Source organism: Mycothermus thermophilus (assembly GCF_041956435.1).
Source record: "Mycothermus thermophilus strain CBS 625.91 unplaced genomic scaffold VTJ04scaffold_1, whole genome shotgun sequence".
In the NCBI taxonomy this organism is placed as follows: domain Eukaryota; kingdom Fungi; phylum Ascomycota; class Sordariomycetes; order Sordariales; family Chaetomiaceae; genus Mycothermus; species Mycothermus thermophilus.
The window spans coordinates 4,823,156-4,848,958 of record NW_027191427.1 but is presented as its reverse complement, the minus strand read 5'-3'; the positions used below and the strand labels follow the sequence as shown (position 1 = coordinate 4,848,958).

General features: G+C 58.0%; 11 protein-coding genes across 11 annotated transcripts; 4 read left to right on the top strand and 7 right to left on the bottom strand.

Moving 5' to 3' along the window:
* Nucleotides 1–126: 126 nt before the first annotated feature.
* On the bottom strand, nucleotides 127–2,064 carry VTJ04DRAFT_1821 (uncharacterized protein; the record flags this gene model as incomplete). Its single annotated transcript, XM_069359551.1, has 1 exon — nucleotides 127–2,064. One exon carries the CDS (start codon nucleotides 2,062–2,064, stop codon nucleotides 127–129), a length of 1,938 nt encoding a protein of 645 aa, XP_069224429.1.
* Nucleotides 2,065–3,510: 1,446 nt separating this feature from the next.
* Nucleotides 3,511–4,421, bottom strand: VTJ04DRAFT_1820 (uncharacterized protein; the record flags this gene model as incomplete). The annotated part of the gene is made up of 2 exons (XM_069359550.1): nucleotides 3,511–4,202; nucleotides 4,265–4,421. The coding sequence occupies 2 exons, from the start codon at nucleotides 4,419–4,421 to the stop codon at nucleotides 3,511–3,513; spliced, it is 849 nt and encodes a 282-aa protein (XP_069224428.1).
* A 1,716-nt stretch (nucleotides 4,422–6,137) lies between these two features.
* On the top strand, nucleotides 6,138–7,876 carry VTJ04DRAFT_1819 (uncharacterized protein; the record flags this gene model as incomplete). The annotated part of the gene is made up of 2 exons (XM_069359548.1): nucleotides 6,138–6,198; nucleotides 6,270–7,876. The coding sequence occupies 2 exons, from the start codon at nucleotides 6,138–6,140 to the stop codon at nucleotides 7,874–7,876; spliced, it is 1,668 nt and encodes a 555-aa protein (XP_069224427.1).
* Nucleotides 7,877–7,972: 96 nt separating this feature from the next.
* Nucleotides 7,973–8,371, bottom strand: VTJ04DRAFT_1818 (uncharacterized protein; the record flags this gene model as incomplete). The annotated part of the gene is made up of 1 exon (XM_069359547.1): nucleotides 7,973–8,371. One exon carries the CDS (start codon nucleotides 8,369–8,371, stop codon nucleotides 7,973–7,975), a length of 399 nt encoding a protein of 132 aa, XP_069224426.1.
* A 123-nt stretch (nucleotides 8,372–8,494) lies between these two features.
* Nucleotides 8,495–9,529, bottom strand: VTJ04DRAFT_1817 (uncharacterized protein; the record flags this gene model as incomplete). Its single annotated transcript, XM_069359546.1, has 3 exons — nucleotides 8,495–9,003; nucleotides 9,082–9,273; nucleotides 9,439–9,529. 3 exons carry the CDS (start codon nucleotides 9,527–9,529, stop codon nucleotides 8,495–8,497), a joined length of 792 nt encoding a protein of 263 aa, XP_069224425.1.
* Nucleotides 9,530–10,435: 906 nt separating this feature from the next.
* On the bottom strand, nucleotides 10,436–11,756 carry VTJ04DRAFT_1816 (uncharacterized protein; the record flags this gene model as incomplete). Its single annotated transcript, XM_069359545.1, has 2 exons — nucleotides 10,436–10,596; nucleotides 10,676–11,756. 2 exons carry the CDS (start codon nucleotides 11,754–11,756, stop codon nucleotides 10,436–10,438), a joined length of 1,242 nt encoding a protein of 413 aa, XP_069224424.1.
* Nucleotides 11,757–13,877: 2,121 nt separating this feature from the next.
* On the top strand, nucleotides 13,878–17,810 carry VTJ04DRAFT_1815 (uncharacterized protein; the record flags this gene model as incomplete). The annotated part of the gene is made up of 1 exon (XM_069359544.1): nucleotides 13,878–17,810. One exon carries the CDS (start codon nucleotides 13,878–13,880, stop codon nucleotides 17,808–17,810), a length of 3,933 nt encoding a protein of 1,310 aa, XP_069224423.1.
* A 363-nt stretch (nucleotides 17,811–18,173) lies between these two features.
* On the bottom strand, nucleotides 18,174–20,037 carry VTJ04DRAFT_1814 (uncharacterized protein; the record flags this gene model as incomplete). The annotated part of the gene is made up of 3 exons (XM_069359543.1): nucleotides 18,174–19,760; nucleotides 19,833–19,881; nucleotides 19,976–20,037. The coding sequence occupies 3 exons, from the start codon at nucleotides 20,035–20,037 to the stop codon at nucleotides 18,174–18,176; spliced, it is 1,698 nt and encodes a 565-aa protein (XP_069224422.1).
* Nucleotides 20,038–20,761: 724 nt separating this feature from the next.
* On the top strand, nucleotides 20,762–22,640 carry VTJ04DRAFT_1813 (uncharacterized protein; the record flags this gene model as incomplete). Its single annotated transcript, XM_069359542.1, has 2 exons — nucleotides 20,762–20,779; nucleotides 22,128–22,640. The coding sequence occupies 2 exons, from the start codon at nucleotides 20,762–20,764 to the stop codon at nucleotides 22,638–22,640; spliced, it is 531 nt and encodes a 176-aa protein (XP_069224421.1).
* Nucleotides 22,641–22,683: 43 nt separating this feature from the next.
* Nucleotides 22,684–23,842, top strand: VTJ04DRAFT_1812 (uncharacterized protein; the record flags this gene model as incomplete). Its single annotated transcript, XM_069359541.1, has 2 exons — nucleotides 22,684–23,289; nucleotides 23,354–23,842. The coding sequence occupies 2 exons, from the start codon at nucleotides 22,684–22,686 to the stop codon at nucleotides 23,840–23,842; spliced, it is 1,095 nt and encodes a 364-aa protein (XP_069224420.1).
* Nucleotides 23,843–23,950: 108 nt separating this feature from the next.
* VTJ04DRAFT_1811 (uncharacterized protein) lies at nucleotides 23,951–24,441 on the bottom strand (the record flags this gene model as incomplete). Its single annotated transcript, XM_069359540.1, has 2 exons — nucleotides 23,951–24,153; nucleotides 24,345–24,441. The coding sequence occupies 2 exons, from the start codon at nucleotides 24,439–24,441 to the stop codon at nucleotides 23,951–23,953; spliced, it is 300 nt and encodes a 99-aa protein (XP_069224419.1).
* Nucleotides 24,442–25,803: the final 1,362 nt, after the last annotated feature.

The following is a 25,803-nucleotide window of genomic DNA, read 5'->3' as shown; positions in this document are numbered from 1 at the left end:
CTTGCAGAATGAAACCGACCAAGAATGTGCCAGAGACCGAAACGATGGTTGAAGCTCATGATGGTATATACCACTCCCCAGCGACCATCCCTCAACTTCCTTCCGTCTTCGTTTAAGGCATAAATATCAGGAACCATCCCTTTCATTCCCCCAAACCACCCACAGCGCCCTTAACACAGCCAGCCCGCCGGCTTGTGTCTCCAACGTCCTCCCGCGTCCACGAAGGTTTGGATCCCACGGCAGAAGACCACCAACCCCCTGCTCGTTACTTTCCCTCTTCCCAATTCTCGGTGCGAACCTGTCACCAAGGTCTCGGCTGGTGATAGGCTTTTGCGAGGCCCCTTCCCCTTCAGCGTCTGTCTCTGTCCCCGTCTCCGACGGCGATGACAACGAGCCATCCGCCACAGTTTCCGTCTTGATGTTTCCCTGCTCCTTCTTCAGTGGCCACCCTCCTTCATGCCTCCACTCCGCCCGGTTCCGATAATCCACCGATCCTACCGGCCACCGACCTCCCGCGTGCTTGTCCGCCTTCTCCAGCGCCTCCACCTCCTCGGCCGTCACCCCTTTGCCCTGCTCCTCTGCCAGCAGGCCAACAGTCCACCACATCCCAAACACGCCATCCGCGTCCCGCGTGCCCAGCGCGGCGCGCGCGTTGCGGCGCAGCCAGGGAATGTAGCGTCTGCAGCGTTCTCTGTGGCGCTGTCGCACCTTCTCGGCGGCTTCGGCGGATTTGCCGTCCTTGTTCTTGCCGCTGAGTTTCAGCGCGTCCGGAGCGCAGAACTTTGCAAAATGGTGCATCCAAATGCTCTTGAAGGTCTGGCTGTCCTGCGAGCAATCGCCGGATGCGTCGCAGGCGTCTTCGAGGACACCCGCGCGGCCGAGGCCCCGCCAGGGCGGGAGTCTGGAGACAGCTTGGTCTGTTTCGGTGGTAGCGGGCTTGATGTTGTCCGCTTCGAAAGGCTTGCCATGTTCCAGGTCGAAGCCCGTGGCGCGGATTACGTTCTCGACCAGCTGGTGGCCTTCGTCCAAGTATTTCTCACGGTTCGTGGCTTGGTACAGGCCCAGGAGGCCAGAGAGGATGACGCCCTGGTTGTAGGTGTAGACCATTTCGTTGCGCTCGTCGCAGCTGGTGTTGTTGCTCCCTCTGTCGAGGCCCGAGATGTGGAAGCCATCGGTGTAGAGGCCTTGGTCGTTCGTCATGTTGGAAGACGTCAACCAGGCATGGGCGTTCTGAGCGGCCTTGCCAAAGATAGGGTCGTGAGGGCGCCAGTCGAACTTGGCGGGTTTGCTGCTGGAGGTGCTGTCGGCGCCATTGCGACCGCCAAACGGCTCGTTATTCGGGTCCCCAGGGAAGTGCAGGTACATAGCAATGGAGCTGGAGATGAAGAGTTCGTTGGTGACGGCGTTCTTGTAGGGCAAGCCGCGGGGGCTCCAGAACATGCCGCCATCGCAGTACTTGTCGTCCCAGCCCCTGGCCGCGAGCTCCCAGAAGATGCGAGAGCGGTGGGCAAAGGCAGGCGCCCATCGATCCCCGTACCACGCAAGAAGGCTGGAGGTGAAACCCATGCCCGTGCCGGACAACAAGTCTCCGTGCTCCTTGACAAACTGGATGGACTCGAGCCAGCTCAGCACCACCCAGAGCATGTCATCGTAGGCTTCGTGGCGGATCTCGAAGGCGTTTTCCCCAAAGTAATAGGCGATCACATCGGCAAAGTAGCCAGAAATGAGGTGGTGTGTCCCAGTGATGGTGCACTCGCGGTCTTCAACGGTGCGGTTTTGGCGAGGGAGCTCGTCCGTAATGGTCCGGAGGGCGGCGACCAGGTGCGTGTTGACAACAGCCCGGGTCCAGTCGATGCCTTCGGGCCAAGTTCCAATCCAGCGCTCAAAGTACCGATCTTGCATCGTGGTCAAGGCTGAGGACATGAGGCCGAGTACGTCCAAGTCGTCGTTGTTGGACGACTCATCTTTGGTGGTGTCTAGCCGGATGCGCGGTTCGGGGCGAGGTGGTGAAGGAGAGGCGGTGCACGCGGCGGCGGCGAGCACCGCGGCCCAAGGGATTCGCATGGCTCAGTCAGGAAGATATCCACACGAAGAGACGTAGTTCGAGGATGCTTTGGGGATGAGCGTCTGGTGCATCAGTAAGCCAACTAGTACCCAAGATGAGAACAAGCAGTCGAGCCTACCAGACCACGGACCTGCCGTGAAGGCCGCCGGCGGATATAGGTCCAATAAGCCCGAGGGCGAAGGGAGAAGAGAATGTGTGCAAGTAGGTAAACAATGGATGTGAAGGAATGTCGGGCCTGCCAATGCCAGTAACCGAGACAAGGTTATGCAGACCAAGGCTATGTGACAGCCAAGTCGCAAGGTCAGTCAGTATGCCCAGGAGCACAAGACATCGACTAGAGATAGCAGATGGTCGAAAGATGCGAACGAAGAGGAATGCATAATAGCGTCACTCAAGTCGACATTTACGAGGGTGCGGACGACGCTGAAGTATGGCTGCCAGAAGGTGTGTACTTGGCCTGTCCTACGGGCCACACAAGACACGGTGATACCAACTTACAGACAAAAAAAGATGGACTCAAAGAGGGTGGGTGACAGCAGGGAGGAGAAATGGCGGGGGAATTGAGCCACGAGACCAGGCCGGCTAACAATAGAAAAAGCAGTGGAAACACACTCGAGAAGAAAGAAAAGTCGGCACCCCGCCCCTCGTTAGTCGAATCTGGTTTTGTTCTCGAGGGTGGGATGGACTGGATGAATCTTCAAGGTCTGAGTTTTATGGGAATTTCCAGGCTGTGGTTGGTGCAGCAGATATCGGTACCTCCCGGTTGTCCACAGGTCTGCCCGAGGTTGAGGTGAGATCTGATCAGACGATCTTTGGAAGGGTGAAGTAACACAAGGCTTCAAGGCGGGGCGAGGCGAGGCGGGTAACCGGCAGGTGCATGTGCCTGGCGATGCCAGCCGTTGTTGGCGGGGGAAGGTCTTGTCAAGACCGGGCAGGTCTGAATGACTGTGTAGGACCGCAGGAATGCCGTCCCTCTTCCCGCCCAGAAATGTATGTACTTACCTGAGCCATTTTGCAGTGCATACATTCTAGAAGCTTGATCACAATACGACCTTTATGGCATGTTTCAGAATTGGCGATGAAGCTGGGAATCGCGCAGTCCAGCCCCTGACCAGAATACAGCCCTGAGACATCATAAAAAGAATCCATATCTACGAGATTGGAAGGACAAACCATGCAGAATACGGACTGTCCAGAAAGCTCTGGCATCTTCTCGTTGAGTCTTCAAGATCCAGCCCAGGAGGTATACGGACAACTAAAGGGTCCCTGAAAGAGCCAAACCAACCCAAAATCCAAGAGAGCGACTCGACCTCTATCCTCCCAAACGCCTAGCGCCTCGCAGCCTTCTTTTCCAACGCAGAGCATGCCGCCATTCCAAGATCAAAAACAACGGTATAGCAGAACCGACAAACGACCGCTCCTCCATCTATACCCTCGCTCCATTATTATTCAATAAACTTCCTCTCAAACTCACGCATCAGTTTCGGCGTGATCTCGTCGCTGCTCATGCCCTCCACCTCCCACAGCACCCCCTTGCGGGCATAGTGCTCAAGCAGGGGCTCGCTCGTCTCGAGGAACCGCTCCCAGCGCTTGCGGTACACCTCCTCGTTGTCGTCGGCGCGGCGCACCAGCGGCTCCCCCGTGACGTCGTCGCGGCCCGGCACGCGCGGAGGGTTGAAGGTGGTGTTGTAGACACGGCCCGAAGGCTCGTGCACCCACCGCCCGTTGATGCGCTCCATGATCACCTCGAGAGGCGTCTTGAGCCAGACGGCCCAGTTGATGGGCACGATCTCGTCCAGCCGGTCGGCTTGCGTCGCCGTGCGCGGGAACCCGTCGAGCAGGAAGGACGCCGACGGGTCCTCATTGACCCTCGGCGGGCCGAAGGCGTTGATCCCGTGCGCGTGCGTCGGGGAGGAGAGGAAGGCGGCCGTCTCGACGTCGGAGCTCGGGTTGCCGCCGTTGCCGCTGCTGTCGGTCTCGGCCGCGCAGATGCCCGAAGATGCAAGAGTCATGACGTGGCCTTCCGGATGCGCCGGGAAGATCCACCCCCGCTGGTGGAGCTCGTTGCTGATGAGCCGGAGCATGAGGTCGTCGGGAACCAGCCCGCCGGCCTTGATGGTGCTCTCGACCTTGATGCCTGGATGGAGAGTTAGCACTCGGTTGACATGACAGAAAATGGTAAAAAGTCGAATGACGTACCTAGAGGGGTTCGGTGCTTGACATTGTGGCGGAGGAGGTCGCCAGAGCTGATCGCCGACAGCTGCGGGAACCGGCGTAGCAGCCGCTCCGATTGCGTCCCCTTGCCCACCCCCGGCGCGCCGATGAGGATTACACGAGCTGCTCTCCGGAGGCGCATCGTCTCGGGGGGATTATTGAAATGCGCGTGCGTGTGTATGTGGCAAAGGGGAACGACGGAAAACGGCCAAGCAGCTCAGTGAAGCAGAGAGGCGACGCGACCAGTATCGGACCTTCGGATGATGAATAAGGCGCAAGACGCAGTACTTGTACAAATAAAATGGATTGTGCCACTCCCGGAGAGAAGTATGTACTTTAGTTCCCGCGACGCAACGTTGGGGCGTTCCGGCGTGCAGCGAACGGGATGTTGCGGAGTGCGGGGCAAAAGTCGGCCGACGGCCGCTCAAATGGATCAAATGGATCGGGGGACTGCAGCCGAGGACCGATGGAGGGGAAGCGGCTCTTGGTTACAATGGAACTCACTTCCTCCTAGATGGCATTTGATTTTGTCAGATGTCAGAGGGTTTGAACCCGGTGAAGAAAAGGAGGTCTTGTGTCGAGAGTGTCATTTCCTATTCTGTAAAGTTCACCTAGAGATACTTTGGAAGTGCGCGTTGTGTCAACCAAACTTCCAGGTTCTTGGCACTCGTAGCCATCTTCATCAGAGAAAATGCAAACCAAATTCGGCAGCCCTCACCAAATTCCAGAGCCCGCTTTTTTGTTGAGGCGGTGCTCGCCGCCCGAACTCGCGGGGAGGGCTAGAATCGCATTTGAATCTTTGTTCCCCTGATGCGGCAAGATTCCCCGTGGAGGCCCATGGGGCCGTGCAGAGAGTCTCTCCAATTGTTGACAATGGGCAGGTAATCTTCCAATGGGATCTCCATAGGTACCTGACACACCGCACTCGCCTGTAAACAACAACAGTGGGCACAATTGGATGGCCGACTCAGCGATGGCCTCGGGAACCGTAGGTGGCAAAAGGGGGAACTGGAGAACAATGGAGACATGGGCAGATCCTCGGCCCTGAAACCAGCCCTACGGGGTCTTCACGGTGACAAACAGGGTCATGCTGGGCCCGGTATCGCCTGGAGAGACTGCTCTTTTTTTCCTCCTTGAAACCTGAAAAGCACTCGCTCCACTGTTTTCTGCGTGGACGTGGCGAACAGCTGCTGGGCCTGGATTCCTGTATCGGGCATCAGGTAACAGTTGGGCCGGCTCCTGCTGACAGCTGGCGCCTCACGCAGACAGCCAGGTAAACAGCTGCCCAACACCCGTCTGCTGACGTTTTCGCGTGCTGGATGTGCCTGAACCAAGTCACGTGATCGGCTGCAATCCTGACTCGCCGGCTGGTCGCGGGGCGATCTGGAACTGGAAAGGGCCCCAATGCAGCGAAACGCAGCGAACAGCGGAAAACGTCGCCTCCACGTTCCCAGCAATCATCGGTCCATTTAGGTTTTGATGTCACTTGCATCTTTTTGCAGCAGCAGATCTTTACATCAAAGCTCGCACGTTCGCCTTTTTTTTCAACTTTTCATCCCACATCCAGTGCGCCTGTCTTGCTCTCCCTGGAGTGAATTGTTTGGACATTCCGCTCGCTTTGTGGACACCCCTTTTGCCGTTTTCAACCTCCCTCCGGCTACTTAGGTAGCTTGGGCTCTCCTGCCGCTCTGCGTTTCTTTCCCCCTTGCGTTTTCCCACCAACAACGTTTCTCCCGACTTCTCGACATCCCACCATCAGCTCAAACCGATTGATTCTATTTCCCGACATTGACCACCGCGGTGCACGCCGCAAGCCTCTCTACTCTCCAACACACGCATTCGCTCCCCGGATATCATCATGAGGCCCTCAACACAGGTCGCCCGTCGGGCGCTGGTCGTCAATCCCTTCTTGGGGTCCGGTGGGTCCTCCAGCTCCTCTGCGTTTTGATGCCATTCCCAACGGTCCCTTGGCTGACGTTGCTCCGTGCAGGCCGCGTCCTTCCTCGCTCGGCTCTCTATGCTTCAACAGTCCATCTCGCCCGCCACGCTCAAACTCTCGGCCCAGCATCCGCTCTCCTGATTCCGATCCGGACCCTCACCACACAAGGAGCTACCACCCATGGGCCCCCCAGCGTACCGCCCCCGGGCTTCAATCCCGAGGAGGCTAAGAAGCCCCTTCCCCGGGAGCCCGTGACCGTGGCAAAGCCCGTCAAGGACGTCGCGAAGCCGAAGCCCGTGGAGGCCAAGACTCCCGCCGCTGCCGTTCAGTCCGACTCGAAGCCGGCTCAGAGCGCCGCCGCCGCCCCGGCGCAGCCCGAAGCTGCCAAGGACGCCGCGTCTGTCCCCGAGAAGGCGGAGGCCAAGAAGGAGGAGAAGAAGCTGACGCTTGCGCAAAAGATCAAGAAGGAGGCCCAGCACTACTGGGATGGCACCAAGCTGCTGGCGGCTGAGGTGCGCATCAGCTCGCGGCTGGCGCTCAAGATGGCCGCCGGCTACGAGCTGACCCGTCGCGAGAACCGCCAGCTGCGCCGCACCGTTCAGGACCTGGCCCGCCTGGTACCCTTCTCCGTCTTCGTCATTGTGCCTTTCGCTGAGCTGTTGCTCCCGGTCGCTCTCAAGCTCTTCCCCAACATGCTCCCCAGCACCTACGAGGGCCAAAAGTCCCGGGACCAGAAGGCGTCAACGCTGCGGGCCACGCGGCGCGAGGTTAGCGACTTTTTGCGCCAGACCCTCAAGGAGACAGGCCTGCCCGTGACCCCCGCCACCACGCAGCGCGAGGAGTTCGCCGAGTTCTTCCGCAAGGTGCGCGCCACGGGCGAGACCCCTACCGCCGAGGACGTCATCAAGGTCTGCAAGATCTTCCGCGATGACGTGACGCTCGACAACCTTTCCCGGCCGCAGCTGGTGTCCATGTGCCGCTACCTCAACCTCAACACCTTCGGTACCGATATGATGCTGCGCTACCAGATCCGCCACCGCATGCGCCAGATCAAGCTCGATGACCGCGCCATCAGCTACGAGGGCGTCGAGAGCCTGTCCGTCTCGGAGCTGCAGGCCGCCTGCGCTGCCCGCGGCATCAAGAGCTACGGCGTCTCGCCCGCCCGCCTGCGCGAGGATCTCCAGACCTGGCTCGACCTGCGCCTGGTCCAGGGTGTCCCCTCGACCTTGCTCGTCCTGAGCAACGCCTATATGTACGGCCAGCAGGACAGCGGCGCTGAGGGCGTCTCGAGCCAGATCCAGGCCCTCACCGGCGTGCTCTCCTCCATTCCGGAGGAGCTGTTCCACGAGATCGAGCTCGAGGTCCACAACGCCGAGGGTGCCGCCACCAACCGCCAGCGCCTTGAGGTTATCAAGGAGCAGCAGGAGCTCATTAACGAGGAACTTGAGCAGGACCAGGAGAACCAGGCCACTGGTTTCGCCACGCCCCGTGACACGGAAAACATCGATGAGCACGACGAGCGCCAGGCCGAGGCTGCTGCCGCGGAAGCCGTTGCGGCTAGCGAAGCCGCTGCTAGCGCCCTTGAGCAGGACAGCAGCAGGTTAGAGCAGAAGCAGTCAGCGACCGAGGCGGCGCAGAGCAAGGCGAGCGAGAAATAAACAAGACGAAACAGTGTCTTGTTGTATCATAACGTCACTCTTCTCCGGGCCGTCGCCCTATGTTTCCTTTCTTGTGTTTTTTTCTCACGTTATTCTTTACGTGTGCTTGAGAGGGGCCGTGAACCCGCTGCGCACACGCTGATTTGGGATCGGCAGGCTGTCGAATAAGCAGATATTGACAGCGGCATGCCGCGCCGCGCCGAGCTGAGCCGAGCCGGCGATGGGTTGGAGTTGTTGGGTTGGAACTTTTCTTGTAGCTGTTGTATGGGAGGGAGGCGTTTCCTTTGTCATCATCACGGGCGGATATAGACCCATCTCATAGATATCGAAAGTGTAACTTGATCGATTCAGTAATACGTCTCTGAGGGGTCCGGCCTTGATCTCAATCGCCGTCCCAGAGTGGGACATGCTACTTTTCGTTTCATGTCGATAGGTAGTTCGCAGCACTACAGCTTCGCAGATGTAGGCAGACAAGCAAACATGCGTAGTAATCATAGCTCAGGGGCGGTTCAGTCCCAGCTAGATATCTACATAGTCTGGGATTCAACGCAACCCTATCTCTATCTTTTACCCTTTGCTCTCCACTCGTCCTGTCCCGTTCTTGATCCCTCATGCCCTTCATTTCAAGAACTTCCCAGCCAAGCCCAACAATCCATCAGCACCACCCGCGCTGCTCGCACCTTGTTGCCCCGCGTTTCCGCTCTGTCCACCGGCACTGCCGCCAGCCAAAGCAGAAAGCGCCGTCAGCCCCTGACCCAGCGCGTTACCACCAGCGGCGCCTTGTCCGCTCCCGTGGCTCTTGAGATACAACTTGAGGGCCATCTCGCCCGCCTTCATGACCACGCTCTGCTTGTCGGTGCCGGCGGCCACGTTGCCCTCCGAGGCCTGCTTATCGAAGAGCTTGGCCGCCTGCGCCATGGCGAGGCCGATGAAGGCGGATTGGCTGTTGTCCGAGGGGGATTGGGTTTTGGTCTTGTCATCGCCGGAGCCGGAGCCTGAGGTGAAGAGCTTGAGGGCTTCCAGGGCCGCGGCGGAGCCGAGGGAGGAGGAGGTTGCCTGCTCCGCTGGGGGGTTGGAGGAGGAGGAAGAAGAAGAGGAGAAGAAGCGTTGGTGGGATTTGACGGCATCTATGTATGTGTTGGTTTTGCAGGACAAAATAAATGGAATTCATTGGATACCCAGGGACGTAGGCTCAAGTAACTCACCTTCCTCATCAAGATCCTCCTCGGCAATCTTCTGGGGCTCCTTGCCCTGCAGCAGCTTTCCCAGCACGTCCGAGAACAGATCGCTGTCCTGGGGAGCGTGCTTGGACGCGGCCGCCGAGGCGGAGCCCTTCAGGTCCGAGTCGAGCGCCTGCAAGAAACCGCCGCCGGCCGGGTACGCACCGCCGTGGGTCGCTGGAAACACACAAATGGGACTTTGTTAGACAATGGAGGTGTCCGTTGGATTCACACACGCGCGCACACAAAAATGCGGGACCTTGCTTGAAGCGGAGACGGGAAAGGGTACACCGGGAGGAAGGGGGTTGTGTGAGGTTGGACAGAGCACAGGGGAGCTCGTACCATTCCCGGCGGCAACGGATTGCTGCTGCTGCTGCGGCGGCGGCGTGTTAGTGTCGAGGGCCTGCTCGACGGCGCTTTTGAGGAAGTTCATGATGACGGTTTTGTGGGCGGGTTACGAAGTGATTACAAAGAACTGTCCAGTTGAGCCTTGAGTGACCGATGGGAGGAGCTTGCTTCCACTGATATATTGGCGCGCGGTATACAGACCACTAGCAAAATTCAAATCTACCTGACTCGGCTGACTCGGGAGGGTGGAGGAATTGGAAATGGGGAGAGGAGCCCGATGAACGGAGCAGGCGATGGGTTTTGGAGGCCCAGCTCGAGAACCTAAGGTACGTAGGCTGTGGCGGGGTAGATCGGATGGGCAGTGGCAGACTCAGCTGCACAAGGGTGAGTCGTGGTGAGGAGGTGGAGAGGAAAGTGTGGAGGAGGGGGCAAATCTATGTGTGACGACACCGTGGGGGAGAGGGCACATTCATCACATCGGTCAGCTGTTGGACGGGTGGCTTGGATACCCGGCTTTAGTCGTGGCAGGGCGACGAATTGATCTCAACTAGTATTGCTAATGTTAAGTAGCTCATCACGGAGATCTGGCCATTGGCGGTTGACAGTGAGACCGGTGTCAAGATGAGGCGTCGAGGCGTTGAGGGGAAGAGGAGATGCATCTAGACGAGCCACATGCATCTGGCCTTCCTGCATGTCTTACATGCGCCTGCGTCGCCCATCACAAAAACACGATTGACAACTGTGAAGAGATCGAATCTTGCGCGGAACACGACGTCCCACGCACACTGTGCCTGAAGGGAAACACAACAAGTTACTCGTAAGCCGCTAATGTGTAACCATGCACGAAGCAGTCTCAACAAGAGGCCTCGTCATACAAATCCGGCCAGCACCGTGTCCCCGAATATTGTACCTAGTATGCTGCGTTGCCACAACTAGCCAGTGTCTGTGACAAACATTGACTAACCTGTGTCTGTGACAAACATTTGACTAACTAACCAGTGTCGGTGACAAACATTGTCAAGTCCATTTCCGCGGAAGGGCCTTGGACGATGCTCTTCTTCTTTTCCTTCTTGGCCCACCTCAGTCCGCATGCGTTGCAGAGCGTCTTGGGCCCTTTCGGTCCCTTGCGCCATTCTGGAGACTCCAATGTGCCTAAGGGGAATATAGGAGAAATGAGTTAGAAATCCAGTACATAGAATGAAGCATTTCGGTCGGGGTAAGGCAAACTCACCGCAATCTGTGCACACGTGCTCTTCGGCCATCTTGAGCTTCTTTTTCTTCTCGCCCGCACGCGCATCCCGTTCTTGAACGATAGGGAGACTCGCATCGCCCATGATAAGCGTGGCATTGGGGTTGCCTGTGGTGATTCCGCGGCTCCGCTCGCCCTCGTGGTATCGGAGGCCTGTGAACAGCTCAATGGCGTCGGTGTAGGCAGCCCCGGGGCCCGTCATCAATGGGGAGACGGCTGCCGCGCTATCCCTTCTAGCCCGGCCGCTGTTCAACGGTGCGGTCCCGTAGCCCTGGGCTTGTTGCTGCTGCTGTTGCTGCTGCTGCCAGACCCGCTCCGATTCGTCGGCCTCGTCTTGCGTCTCGCCGCGAAGCTCGTCAATCCGCCGACGGAGGCGCTCATTTTCGATCTTGTGCTCGAGAAACGAGTCGAGCATGACAGCGCTCGTTGTCGGATACGGCCGGCAAGAGAGAAAGACGGCCTGACAAAACGGGGTTTGGTTGACCGGGTTCGGCGCGAATCCGGCATCGGCGATATGGGCGTGGCCTGTGGCCTCGAGGATGGCGTAGCTCCCGTCCGGTCGGCGCATCCGAAAGATGACACGAAGCGGGGCGCCCGAGGCAATCGTTTCGTTCATATCGGCCAAGAAGACGCCCAGGTCATCCGGATGCACCAGGTCTCTTATGGACAGGCCACGGAGCTCCGCGGGCCCGTGACCAGTCAGAGACTCGGCGCGATCCGATGCGTATCGGATACGCCCGTTGGCGTCGAGCAGGAGGATCAGGTCCTGCAACTCCTCGATGATTTTCGCCGGCGGTGGCCAGTTGCGCCGCTTGGTGAACTCGGAGGCCGGTGCGGGGCCGCTCAGATGGCCGGTTGAAGCCAACAGACCGGGCCCAGGATCTCCTCCTGGAGGATGGCCCAAGGGAGGAGCAGCAGCAGCGGCGGCGGCGGCGGTGCCTACATCGCTGTCGGAAGCAAACAGCGGCGGAGGCGGGCCTTCAATGGATCCCATGATCGCCGTCGGAGCCATTGATTGTCCCAGGAAGGGCGGATCCATCGGAACGGCCGCGTTCAGGGCCATGGCGACAGGTCCATCGAGCGTGAAGAAGACGGGGCTCTCGGACAAAGGAAAGGATGATGAATCGTCGGCTGGATCTTGTTGATCCGTATTTACCTGCACAGCCAAAGGGCTCTAGTTGTCAGCGACGGCAGGTTCTGCAGAGAATTGAAGTGGCGGACCTGCAGTAAGGTCTCTGGGCCCTGGTTTGATGGCATCATGTACCCCATGAAGCTTGAGGAAGGGTGGCCGTAAGATATGGTGACGAAACGCTCTTTTTGAATCGTTTTCCCCCTCGTGCGGTGGCTTCGTCGGAAGGGCTGGTGTCGACAGGGGGCGGGGTTGGGGATCGGCCGATGGCCGTGATCGAGACAAAAGGCTATAGATCGGCCCGTCGATGATAGGACAAACAAGACGATTCCAATAGCGGCTGCTTGGATGGAGATGAGCAAGAATGAGAGAGATGGAAGACGGACGGGAGGAATCGCCCAGGCACAGCAGAGAAGTGATGGCAAGGACACACTTCTTACAGTACAACGGTAGTGTTGCACCCATTCACGGACGAAGGTCCAGATGTTCCCGGCATACGAGGACTGGCGAAAAGCGGCACACAGGCTGGTCCAGACCTGTCAATGGGATGTCAACACGCAGGTGATGTAAGGCAAGGCGGCCGCGCGCGCGGCGGGGGGGGGGACGGGGGCGGGGTTGCAGTGATATGGGATTGTGACATTTTGCCATAACATTTCTCGAGAAACATCCTTGGTCCGAAGAGGCGCAGGGCTGTCGAGAGCCCCCGACCTTTTTTGTGAGATTCGCCCCCCGGCTAGGCACTTGGCAGTTGGCCGAAGTCAGGTTGAGCTCAACAAAACCCACTCCCACCTCCCGGGGTGTCGTCCCAGGGGGCGGCCGTTGCAGCGCCGTCGCTTGCCGGCCGAACAAGACCCGGCCAGCCGTTATCCGCCTTGGCAAATCCGGGCGGCAGACCGGGAGGCGAAGGGTGGTCACTGAACATGCGTGTAACCCCCGGTGCCGTAGAATGGAATGCAGGCCGCCTCAAGGAGTCTCAGAGGTTGGGGAGAGGCGATCGCCCTTACCCGAGCCAGCAAGATCCGCGAAGAGATAAGGACCCGACAGGAGCCGGAATGCATTGTTGCGAATCCAAAAGGACCTGGCCGTTATTTCATTGAGAGATACCTGAGAGCCGGTCTGTCTCTGGGCGGCTCCCTTTTGTCGGCCCGGACTGACCTGACGGGACAGGGCCTGCATCGGCAGGCAAGGTGTTGCATGCCGGCCGTTCCTCTAGAGATCCCGACCGAGATAGCCGTGGAGGGTGGTCGGGGGCAGAGGACGACGATGCACTTTTTTGGCACCTCAGATGAGCGAATCACAGCCGTACTCGCTAAGGTCGGGAGCAGCAGCGAAGAGAAAAAACGGGGGCTTGCAGACTCTTGGAGGCGTGATGACGTCGAGAAGGAGTCATAGGTAGGCGCTAGTTATGAGGAACAGCATGTGCATGCCATTGAGCCCCTCGTATGTGTGTGTATGTATGTACATACATACATACTTGTACATGCTGTACGAGCTCAAGACATCTCGTAAGGCTACGCCGTAGGACTAAGCAAATTCTGACACCTGGGATGAAGGCAGGTTGTGCGAAAATCGATTGAGACGAGATGCAGGAGGACCAGTCGGGTTTTGGACACGCTGGAGATGGGAGACCTGACTTCCATCACGATCAACAAAAGGTCTTAGTCCATCTTCGTGAAAAACTGTGGTGAGCCGCTGCTGATTCAGGCGCCCCACTCTCTGCCTGGCCTGGTCCCGTGACAACGCGCCCGCGTCTCTCGGTGGCTCTGCTGGACCCGCGAAATGCTCGCGTCTCCACAAGGGACCACTTCCAGAATTGGCTTTCCAGACACTGCGGTTCCTAGGTACCTTAGAGGAGGACGATTTCCTTGTGTTGTTGTAAGACAAGCGTGACCAAGCATCCGAATCAAAGGATCGTCCTTGGGCCTTCGACCTTCTTTTCCAGGACATGACAGCGCCAGGCGTTTGAGTCCGCCTCATTGAGCGAAGACGCCGTTCCGACGAGTTATTCTTGCCGCCAACCCCTCGTCTCTCGTCCAAAGGCCATCATCCCCAGTCATGTCCAGGATAGAAAAGCTCTCCATCCTCGGCGTGCGTTCCTTCGGGCCACAGCACCCCGAGACCATTGCCTTCAACACACCGCTTACCCTGATTGTCGGCTACAATGGCTCGGGAAAGACCACCATTATCGAATGCCTCAAGTATGCCACCACCGGCGAGATGCCGCCCAACAGCAAGGGCGGTGCCTTCATCCACGACCCCAGCATCGCCGGTGAAAAGGATGTCCGTGCCCAGGTCAAGGTCTCGTTTCGCTCCACCGTCGGCGAGTCGTACGTCGTGACCCGCAACGTCCAGCTCCTCGTCAAAAAAAACACCCGTTCGCTCAAGACCCTCGAGGGAAACCTGTTGTTGCGCAACAACGGCGAGCGCCATGTCATCTCCACCCGTGTCATGGAGCTCGACAAGCTCGTCCCGGAAAAGTTGGGCGTGTCCCCGGCCGTTCTCGACACCGTCATCTTCTGTCACCAGGACGAATCCCTGTGGCCCATGAGCGAGCCTGCCGCCCTCAAGAAGCGCTTTGACGAGATTTTCGAGGCCCAAAAGTACAGCAAGGCCATCGACAACATCAAGACCCTCCGAAACAAGAAGGGCGCCGAGCTTCAGCAGCTCAAGGAGCGAGAGGCCCAAGACAAGATCAACAAGGAGAGGGCCGACAAAGTTTTCCAGCGCATGACGAAGCTCAACACCGAGATTCAAGAGGGCCGCGCCAAGTATGACGAGCTCACCGAGCAGATGGATGCCGAGAGCAAGAAGATCAAGGAGAAACGCGCCGAGGCCGCTCAATATCTGAGCATCGTCAACGATCTCAAGACCAAGATGGAAAGGCTCGAGTTCAAGAAGGAAGCTATTGAGGAGCTGCACAGCCGCATCGAGGAGTTGCCCGATTCAGACGACGCTCTCCGGAACACCCTTGACGAGTACGAGCAGACCATCGAGAGGATCGTTGCTGACCGCGATCGAAAGACGTCTCAGTTCCACGAGCTCCAGAACGAGCTCAAGTCCTGTCGAGCTCAGCATACCGCCAAGGCTGCGGAACAGGGCAAGCACCAATCCGACAAGGAAAAGTACGAGCGTCAGCTTGTAGCCCGCGAGGAGATGGTCCACGAGGCCGCGACGCGACACGAAATCCGCGGTTACGACGGCGACCTGGACGACCGCAAGATCGCCGCCTTCTTCGAGCGGATCCAGAAGATGCTCAACGACAAGAAGCGCGAACTCGAGCGGCTGCAACGCGAAAACGCCGCCGAGATGGACAAAAAGACGGCTGCCATCACGGAACGCGAGAGCCGCAAGGCATCGTTGCAGCGCGACCGCACTGCCGCAAAGCAACGTATCATGTCTGTGGGCAAGGAGACGGCAACGCTTCAGGGTGAGCTGAGCCACATCGACATTGATGAAGGTGCCGAAGCGGTCCTACGCACCGAGTTGAAGGATCTGGAAGCCAAGATCGAGTCCGCAAAGGCCGACGAGCAGACTTCCGACTTGGATGGCCAGATCAGGAAGGTCAACGACGACGTCTGGCACCTCGAAGCCCAAGCCGCCAAACTCGCCCGAGAGCTCGTCGAGTGCACCCGCCTGGCCTCCGAACGTGCCCAGCTCGACCTGCGCAAGAAACAGCTGGCCGAGCGTCGCGTGGAGCTCGACATCCTCAAGAACACGTGGAACGAACAGCTCTCGGAGCTCCTCGGGAGCGACTGGCAGCCCGAGACCATCGAAACTGAATTCCAAAAGGCCCTCCGACGCCAAAACGATCTGGTGGCCGAACGCAGGAAGCAGAAGGAGGCGATCCAGCAAGAACTGAAGCAGACAGAGTTCAAGCTTTCGAGCGCGCGAGATCGACACAGCAAGCTGTCTGCCGAGAGAGATGAGTGCCGGAGGGTCGTGTCCGACGCGCTCAGGCAGGTGAAAGATCCTGAGCCTACCATCGATGAATACACAACCGTGCTAGAGGGCGTTCAGGCAGACTTGAACGTGACCGAGACGGATCTTCAGCTCTACGAATCGATGAAGAAGCACTACGCCACGGTCCAGAGACACGTCAATGAAAAGAACCGTTGCTACTATTGCGAGCGGGACTTCCGGGGCCAGGACGCCGTCAAGTCGAAGCTCCTCGAGAAGATCAGCAAAAAGCTCACCGACGAAGAGAAGCAAGAGTTGCTTGAGGACAAGGCGCTCTATTCCCAGCAGCTCGAGCTGCTCAAGGGCGTCCGGGCCCAGAATGAAACGTATGTGCGGATCTCCGCCGAGCTGCCATCTCTGGCTAAGGAGATCAACGCCATCTCGGCCCAGCGCGAGGAGTTGGTCCGCCGTCTCGAGGACCAGGACCTCGCCTTCAAGGAGGCCGACGACCGGCGGCAAGAGATTGACTCGTTGAGCAAGAACGTCCTGAAGATTTCGCAGCTCCACAAGGACATCCAGGAAGCCGAGCGGCAGGTCGAACGGTCGCAGCAGTCGTCGAGCATCTCGACCCGTAGCCCGGACGAGATCAACGAGGAGCAGACCACCTGCGCCGAACAGACCCGGCTTGCCCAGGCCAAGCTGAGCAAACTCACGACCGAGAGAGAGCGCCAAAAGGACATGATCCGGCAGCTTGAGTCACAGCGGGTCGAACTGCGGTACAAGATCGACAACGCCGTCCAGAAGTTAGAGCGCAAGAAGAGCCTGCAGGAGTCGATCCAGCGGCTCAAGGAAGAGCAGAACCAGCTGCGGCAGAGCATCCACGACACCGACAAGGAAGTGGAGCGTCTTGAGCCCGAGATCGAGAGCGCACGCGCCGCGCTTGAGGAGGCGCGCCAACAGGCCCGTGCCAAAGAACAGCGGGTGGTGGACGAGCGCGACGCCATCGCGGCGACGGCCAGCGAGTTGAAGAGGACCAACAACGAGATTCAGGACTACCTCGACCGGGGCGGACCGTCGCTCCTGGCGGCGAATGAGCGCGCCATCGCCGCTCTCGAAGCCAACATGGCCAAGCTCGAAGCCGAGATGAAGGAGCTGACCATTCAGATCAACAAGCTGAGCAAGGACATTGACAATAGCGACGCCAAGAAACGCAACATCGCCGACAACCTGTCCTACCGGAGGCTGCTGCGCGAGCGCCAGGCACTGGAGCGCGAGATCGAGGACCTCGAGTCCCGCGATGCCCAGGCCGACTACGACCGTCTCGAGCAGGAGGCCCGCTACCTCGAATCGCGGCGAGCCAAGATCACGACGGATCGCGATCGGCTTGCCGGTTCTCTGGGCACTCTGCGTGACGAGTTCGACCGGCTCAACCAAGAGTACGAGATCGACCTCAAGAACGCCAAGGCGAGGTACAAGGAGTCCCATATCAAGGTGGAAACCATGAAGGCGGCCATCGAGGACCTCGCGCGCGGCGCTGCGGCGCTCGACCAGGCCATCATGCAGTACCACTCGCTCAAGATGGAGGAGATCAACCGCACCATCGGCGAGCTGTGGCAGAGCACGTACCAGGGCACCGACATCGACACGATCCAGATCCGGTCCGATGTGGAGGCGGGCACGGCGTCGTCGGGTGCTCGGCGCAGCTACAACTACCGCGTGACCATGGTCAAGGGCGACGTCGAGATGGACATGCGCGGGCGCTGCAGCGCAGGTCAGAAGGTGCTGGCCAGTATCATCATTCGGCTCGCGCTGGCCGAGTCGTTCGGCGTCAACTGCGGCCTCATCGCCCTCGACGAGCCCACCACCAACCTCGACAGCGACAACATCCGCAGCCTTGCCGAGAGCTTGCACGGCATCATCAACGCCCGCCGTGCCCAGAGCAACCTGCAGCTCATTGTCATCACACACGACGAGGAGTTTTTGAAGCACATGCAGTGCAGTGATTTCTGCGACGATTTTTACCGCGTCAAGCGCGACGAGAAGCAGAACAGTGTTATCGTGCGGGAAAGCATTACGAGGATTATGGAGTAAGAGGACGGGCTTGGGAGGCGTATAGACATAACGTGTTGTTTTTACACTGGTGTGGTTGGCGTTGCTGAGGCAATTCTCTTGCTGTGAGAGGAAACTTGGCGGAATTGGGATTTGGGCATCATTTTATGGCATGAGAAGAACCAAAGAGTTGTCGATACCTGATTATCTGGATGGCGTGGAGGCTGTTTACAACCATCATCATATGATAAATAATCACATAAGTAACCCATTCGCATTCGAGTTTCTAGGTTCTGCCCAAGATAAGTAATACGCCGCTCCCGCTCCCAAACCACGCGAGGAGTACATGATGAAGAAACGTTCCGTTCTCGAAGCCCCATCCGTCACCACCTCTGTCCATTGGACTCAACCTCCTTGGCTCTCCCCATCCTTCCCGCTCTCTGGATTCGCGGCAGCAGGAGCACTCTCCTTCGCCTTCGCTTCCCCATCGCCAGCGGCAGCAGCGTCAGGCAGAACCACATCTCCTTCCGCGTCACGCTTCGACTCGGACCTTTCAGCTTCCTTCCCGGCCTCCTTCTTCGCATCCTCTGCCCCTTCTTTTCCCTCCTCCTCCTCCTCCTCCTCCCCCTCTTCGCCACCCCTTCTCCGCTTCGCAGGAGCACCCGACTCCAACGAATCCTCAGCCTCGCGCTTGGGACTCGGCGGGACGCGGTCCGCGGACGGGTCGGGGCTGACGCTTCTCTTGGTGCTGCCCGCGACGCTGCTGCTGCCGCTGACGCTGGCGGAGCGGCTGGCGATAAGCTCTGCTACGGCCGGACTCAGGGGGCCGGTGTCGGCGGGACCGATTTCTGCGGGACCACGGGCGTGGGGGATTTCTTCTTCTTCTTCGGAAGCTGGCGTTGCCTCGCCTGCATCGGTGGAGTTGTCGTTGGTAGTACCGCCGGGGGTTGAGGTGGGATCGGAATCCGGGCCGTCCTTCATGGCGGTATCTTCGTCGTCGTTTGTCTGCCCCTGTTGCCGCTGTTGTGGCTGCGGTGGCCGTTGGCGTTGCTGCTGCGGCAGAGCTTGGGAGAGGATGCTGTTGCTGCTCCGGGGGGCCATGCCCAGGAACGAGGCAACGGTGGCGCCCGTGGACGGGATGCCGTTGACGGACACCGAGACGGTCTCGATGCTGCCCATGCCGTTGGGACCTTCGATGGTCTCGGTGCTTTCCGTCTGCACCCGGCCTTCGAGCTGGCGTTGTTGGAGATGGAGCTGGGCTTGCTGCCGTTGCTGCTGTTGTGTGAGAGCGGAGGCGTTGCTGTTGCTACCACTGCTATTGTTACTGCCTGCTTCGTCGCTAGCCTCGGGGTCATCGTCGACGTCACTACCGTCTCCATTGACGGTTCGTGAAAGCCACGGGATAGGGGTCAGCAGGGCGCCTCCCAAAGCTTCGTCCGAGTCGAGGTTGTTGGCGGAGGCGGTGTCAATGGACATGCCGCCGGGTCCGGCACCGTCGGCGCCGTTGACGAGGAGTGACATAGCGCCAATGTCGGGCAGGCCCTGGGGCAATGGGTAGATATTGGCGCCGCTGGTGACGTGAACGACGCGGTCGAGAGCGTGTAGCCAGGGCACCAGATTGCGATAATGCTGGCGCGGCTTGAGGACCAGTTCAGCCAGGCGCTGGATGGTGTGTGGTGGGTACCGGGGAAACCCGGTGCGCAGGACATTGAGGACTTCGTCAAGCATGTCGGCTATGGGTTTGGGGAGGGTGGATGAGGCTGAGGATTGCTGCTGGCTGGGAGCTTCTGTGGCCGGGGCAGCGCTGGGCCGTCGCACAAGGGTCGGGTCTGCATTTTCCTTGTCTGTGCCCTGCGATGATGGCGTTCCTGTCCTGTCGGGACCTTCGGCAGGGTCTGATGAAGGCAGTGGCGCGATGAAGCGCGGTGATGGAGGGCGTGGCGGCGGCGTCGGCGTCGGGATGTTGGGGATCCGGAACTCGGTGTGCGCAATCTTCACACAAGAACTGCGTGAGCAGGCGAACTCTGTTGTAGAGGCAGCAAAACACATAGCATGGATGCTCACCTTCTCGATGCGCTCCAGGACGACAGGAAGCAGCTCTGGCCAGACGGCACTGTGACGGTGGGAGTCAGCAGCCAAGCACTTTTTCAACTGCCTGACAATATCGCGACGGGATTGAGGCTCGGGCCAGCCAGGCGCTCACTAACTAGTCCATGGAGCCGTCCTTGGCGACCTGGCTCAAAATCTTGTCGGCGGTGTCCGCATCCATTTTGGCGACGGCGGTGGGAGGTGGATGTGGATTGCGAAAGACGGAGCGGTCGGCGCGATGGCTCTCCGAGACTCCGGGGATTGTTGCCGGGTCGCGTCCAGGTGCTGCGCTCGCGAAAGTTGAGACGACCAAGACCCCAAACCGGCCGTCGTTTGGTTGATGTCATTGCTGGGTGGTGGTAGGTAATCTTACGTCGGCTTCGGACGGTAAGCTGGTATTGTTACGTATTCACCAGCCACGACTCCTGCGCTTCAAGTGCAACAGAGGTGATGTCAACCCGGAACGCCGGCTTGCTTTTTGAATGGAGTACGGAGTAGTTATGATAGGTGTGTTTCAAGCTTTTTCATCCAGATGGCGCTATGACTTTGATTGAGGCTTCAACGTCTTCCATTGACAAACGTTGGAAGTCGATCTATTCCGTACTTGGCTCAATCAATGGTCAATCGTTGACGTCCTCTGGTATGCCGCTGGTTCCGGCCGGCAGGCGCAATCGCAATCTCGTTCAATTTCAATATCTTGCCGTTTCATGGCACTGGCATGGTGGTTGCATTGACTGGGCCTGATGAGCGCGTCCATATATTGAACTGCAACCAGATGCACCAAGTAATCATCACAGCTGCGCGTGTACCTACATCGGAGGGTTTGAGCTGATGTCGCACAAGCCGCTGTTGCCCAGCCGTAGCTTCTCTATAAGGAGGTGGGCCATATCCTGTCCAGTGAGCTGATGCTGATCTGTGTCCCAGTAAGCAGTATGATGCTGTCCGTCCAACTGATTCAGTTAACCATCAATTGGTGCCTATTCGATACTCTGCTAGAGTTCATCCCGTCCCCAAGAACATGTAAGATCAAGGGCAGAGTCAGGAACATACGGGGTAGCACCTATACTTAGAACTTCTCAATAGCTCCCTACCTAACTATACGCCCACGAACTTTCCCAGTCGCTGACTCAAGAGGGGTTCAACTCGAGATGGAGATGAGCTTCTGGAATCCCATGACGATCCTGCCTCTCCGGACCATCTCTTCTCCTGCATCAGTGTTTGGCATGGCAATCTTGGTTGTCAAGCCGGGGTAGCAACGGGCAGCCCTTGCCGCGATTCGAAACGGGGTTGTGGACCCGGTGCCTGGAGTTGTGTTCGGAGGTCTCTTGCTGCAAGTCTCCGGGGCAGACGAGCCACGATTCCTTTTGTGACACAATGTGCGGAGTGGATGTCGCCCGCTTTGTTGACGCCTTACGCCCTCTGTCCACCTCAGCGTTTTTATTCCGTGGACGAGCTCCATCTAGTTAACTGAGGTACGTGAGGTAGTCAGGTACGCAGGTTTCCGTCTGGATGCATCCTGTCCCGTCGGATCCAACAGCACGGGGTATCCGCAATCTCCTGCGGTGTCTCAATGCCACCTCTCCTTTGTCAGCCGCGCGTCTCGCAAGACAAGCGTGGCAAACAGAAAGGCACAATCGCATCCCGTCAGGCTAGATGTAGCCGTGAGGCAGGGCTTGGGGCATTGTACACTAGTTAGTACCTAGACTGTAGGTCGACGGCGCAGCTCGAGGCCTCAGGTCTTCCATCTCCTCCACGCTTCTGACCTCGGGGCAGCATAGCCTCCGGGCCCACGCGGCTACAGTGGAGTTGGGTCTCGGCAGGAGGCTGTGGTTCTGTGGGCCCACCCTTTGTCTGAAAGTCTGGGTTCTGAGGTCTTGGCCTCAGCGTTTCCAAGGTCAGACCATCTTGTCCTTCTCTTGGGTCTTCCATGCCCAGCCTTGGCAGCTTCTCCCGGTCACCCGCCAAGCCAAGGACAAGACACGAGGACCAAAGTCCTGCATCCAAACCTACATCTTCGCCATCCACAAGAGACCTGTGAGGCACTCCTTCTCTTTCATGACATATTTATACGAAGCCAGATATATCCTGATTTATTATATATACATGATTTTTTTTTCGCGGTTACCTAAAGGTAAACCTACACTAGTGTTGCTTCCCTTGCTGTCTGACCGGACTCACGTGTTGGATAAGTAACGGCGATTACCCCCGGTTCCTTGTGCACTTTTTGGAGATCCCGGCGCCTGGGGTTTGCAGGGCAGTTGCGGATCCCAGGCTCAGCAGTGGGCAGTCTCGCTGCATCAAGGCTCCAACGCTTCTCCCAGCTCCTCGTCGTGTTTCAGCCTGCTCCCGCCGAGAGAAATCCCAAGCAACAACCCTTTCTCCTCATTCCCCCTTAGAATCCCAACTTTGCGTGCCCGTCTCACAATCAACAATCGTTTAACCGCCAAAAAAAGCCCACGCACTTTATTCGGTCGACGTCGACGGAAAAAGGCGCTCAATCGCCGTTCTTTTTCCGAATCGATAGCTTTTAATTTCGCTGCGCGACGCCAATTCAGCCATCACTCCACCACCATCCGCCCGGCGACAGGACGCGCCCTTTCGAACCACCACCCATCACCTGGGGCCCCGGCCCATCAGTCGACTTCGCAAAACGGCGCTCGCAGCCTGAGAAACATCCCAACATCCACCGCTCCGCGTACATCATCGCAAACCGCCAACCGTGGCTTCGCAACGCGAACTTCGCCGGTCCTACTTGGCCGGCTCGCAGCCCATCTCCAGCTTTGACGGCGCCTACGGCAGCCCGCACTACCGGGACGCCACGTACATGATGGCCTCAACGGCGCCCGTCAGCTCTGCCAGGCCCAAGCAGAAGCTTTTCTCATCCGAATTCCTCTCCAACAAGTGGGCGAAGGCTTTCTTCGGCGTCGTCGGCCTGCAGGCTCTCGTCTGCGTCGCCTGCGAGTCCTACGTCTTCGGCCGGTTCCATCTCAATCTCGATTACACCGATGAGGGCCTCACCGATACTCACCGGTCACAGTACCGGACCATCCCGACCTTCTTGACTCTTTTCATCTTCGGTTTCATCTACATCCTGGTCCTGGCTTGGGACGCGTTGCGCCTCAAGAACACTATCCAGATCATCGGCCTCTGCCTTGCGAACTTGGCTCTCTTTGTCTACACCATCCTCCAGATCGATCAGATCGATGTGTCCATCCAGCGCCTGGCTAATGCCGGTGCCCTGAGGCCGGACCGGCCGGACAGGGACGTCTGGAAGCTCATCCGTCCCTGGCTCATCGCCGTCCCAGCCGTCGTCGGCACCACCACCGTCGCAATGGCCGGCATCTCCTGGCAGCTCTACCGCGAATTTGCTTGGGACATCCTGAAGCAAATTGGCGCCGACTACCGCATGAAGAAGCGCTTCCTCCACTACCAGGTGCGTTCTACGAGCCCATGTCTCTCAACTCGTTGTCGCTCGCTTCCAGCTAATTCCCACCTAGATCTACATCGCCATGCTCAAGTTTGACTTTTTCTTCTTCCTGGGTTTCACGGTGCAGTTCCTTGTCGTCGTCAACGGCATCAAGGACTTCGAGCTCGGCCTGCATGTCGCCGCCATCCCCATCACCATCGGAATCCTGCTGTGCGCCGCCTTCTTCACCCAGCGCGAGAACCGCTTCGGCGTCATTTGCGTCATTCTCCTCTACTTCGGCGGCCTGGCCTACTTTTTCTTCAAGCTCGTCCGGATCTACCAGCCGGGCCACAGCCAGGATTACATCGCCGTGCGCCGCTCTCTGACCGCCTTTGCCGTCCTCACCATCGTTCTCATCATCCTGACCATCATCAACGCCTTCATCTGCATGCACAACTTCGGCAAGGGCCTCAAGGCCCACCTCATCCGCGGTCCTGGACCGGATCCGGAGAAGGAAGACGCCAATTCTTATCAGCTCGAGCACAAGCCTCAGCTCACAAGTCGGATGACTATTGACTGAGCTGGAACGGGTCGGGCGGCGGTTTTGGAATTTTTGCTTGCGTGCTTTGTGCATTTTTCTCCTAGGGGTGCAGGGAAGGTTGGATGGGAGTCAACGGGATTGATTGGATCATCGACATATACCAGGGAACACATTACGATATTTTGTAACGACAAACAAACAACCGGCGACGGCGTAGCGGCGAACAGCATTTGATTTGGAAGCGGAGAAAGGTTGCAGGAAAGGAAGAGCACGAGCGAAACGGGAAGCGAGAGAAAGAAAGAAATGGTGGGACTTGGGAAGGGATGAGTGTGTTTGTTTTGAGATATCCCCTAGTTTATTTTTGTTCAATTGTTTGTCTCTTTTTAGTCTTTTCAACCAGCCAAGTCAAGCGTTTCTATCATGAGCTACAACAAATCTCGATTCTTCCTTTGTGATCTGGGAGGTGTTTTCTGTTTCATTTCTGCTTCTTTTTCATCTGTCTAGGTCTGGTCAAAATCTTGTTGGATCCTGGCTCTGATACATGGATAAGAGGGCTTGTTTGGCTGATCATGTTGTTGGTCCTTGGACAACAGCCCAGACCTCATCGGCAAGAAACTGTTTGTTGGGGAAATGGACATTCTGGGCAGGTTGGTGCTGGAATATTTTGATATAACTTGTTTACCCCGTCGGTGGATAGTTTTGTCACGACACACGATGGACCACCAGAACTCGACCTCAGATGTTCTAGTTTGTAAGATTGAGAATAACACGCATTAATTGAAGTTGAAAAGCCATTCTGTTCTGATAGGAGTATAGACTGAAGAACGAAGACGGGCCCGAGAGTGGTGAGTTGATGGAATATTTGGTTCCAACTATCCAGCTCTGTTCGAGACGGAGGCTGAGACATTGGAAGCAGGCTTGTCGAAAAACAAATTTGATTCTTCCTTCAACCAGCTACCTGTCCTGTTTCCTGCTAAGAATACCTCTACTTTCTCTCCCTCACACCCGGAGGGGTCATCCAAACAGTTAGAGAATGAGCAACGCCATGCAACCCATGCCTCCCTACACTGACCCGTCAATAACCCAACGTTCGAAACAAGTATGTACTTCACTCCAAAACGAAACCTCCTCCCAGGCCCCCTGCTCCCCTCCACTTCTAGGTATAAGTATACTTACTCCCCACAGTCTGGTTCTGTTTTCCGGGTTCCGTAGCCCACCACCGGTTTCAACCCTACCATTGTGTTGCCATTTCCACGCCCTCATCATTCACACCCACGAGCGGGGGCATGTCTGTCTCCATCATGTCCTCATCTACTCCTCGGCCATAGTCAGGTTCAACGAGACCACCACCAGCCTCGCCATCTCCCCATGTACCCTCAGCCAGTATATCTCCCAACACGGCAAAGCTATTCACGGCAACACCGCCATTGCCAATCCCAGACGAATTCTGCCTTCCTTCCCCGACCACAGACCCGTATGAGGAGCCCGCAGCCCGAGCCGCGGCATCCTGGTAGGCAAAGAAAGCGCCCCACGAGCCCAACACCTCGTACGACTCGCGGAGAGTGGCCATGATGAGGGCAGGGTCTGGGAAGAGAGACGCAGGAAAGGAGGAGGCAGGTACGGGCGGTGCTGCCGTAAGCGGTGGCAGGGATGTGTCCCCTTCCTCCTCATCCTCCGAGGCGGGCGTGATGGTGATGACAGGAAGGGGAGCGTAGTGAGGGATGAGAGGCTCTTCCATAGGTTGGATACGGGAGGCGCCCGCGGCAGGAGCGTCGTGCCAGAGTTGTCGGCTTAAGAGATTGTCAGAGCTCCGTAGGGACTGGAGCGTCCTCGCCGCCGAGGCTGTCGCCCCTTCATCGTAACGCCCGACGCCTCGGTTTCCCGGTCTATATCCCGCACCGTCCTTGACGGTGCTATCAAACGGCCAGGCGCCTCCTCGGATGGTAAGAGGCAAAATACCGTTAAATCCCCTTCCTCGAACCCTGCTCCGCGGACCGCTA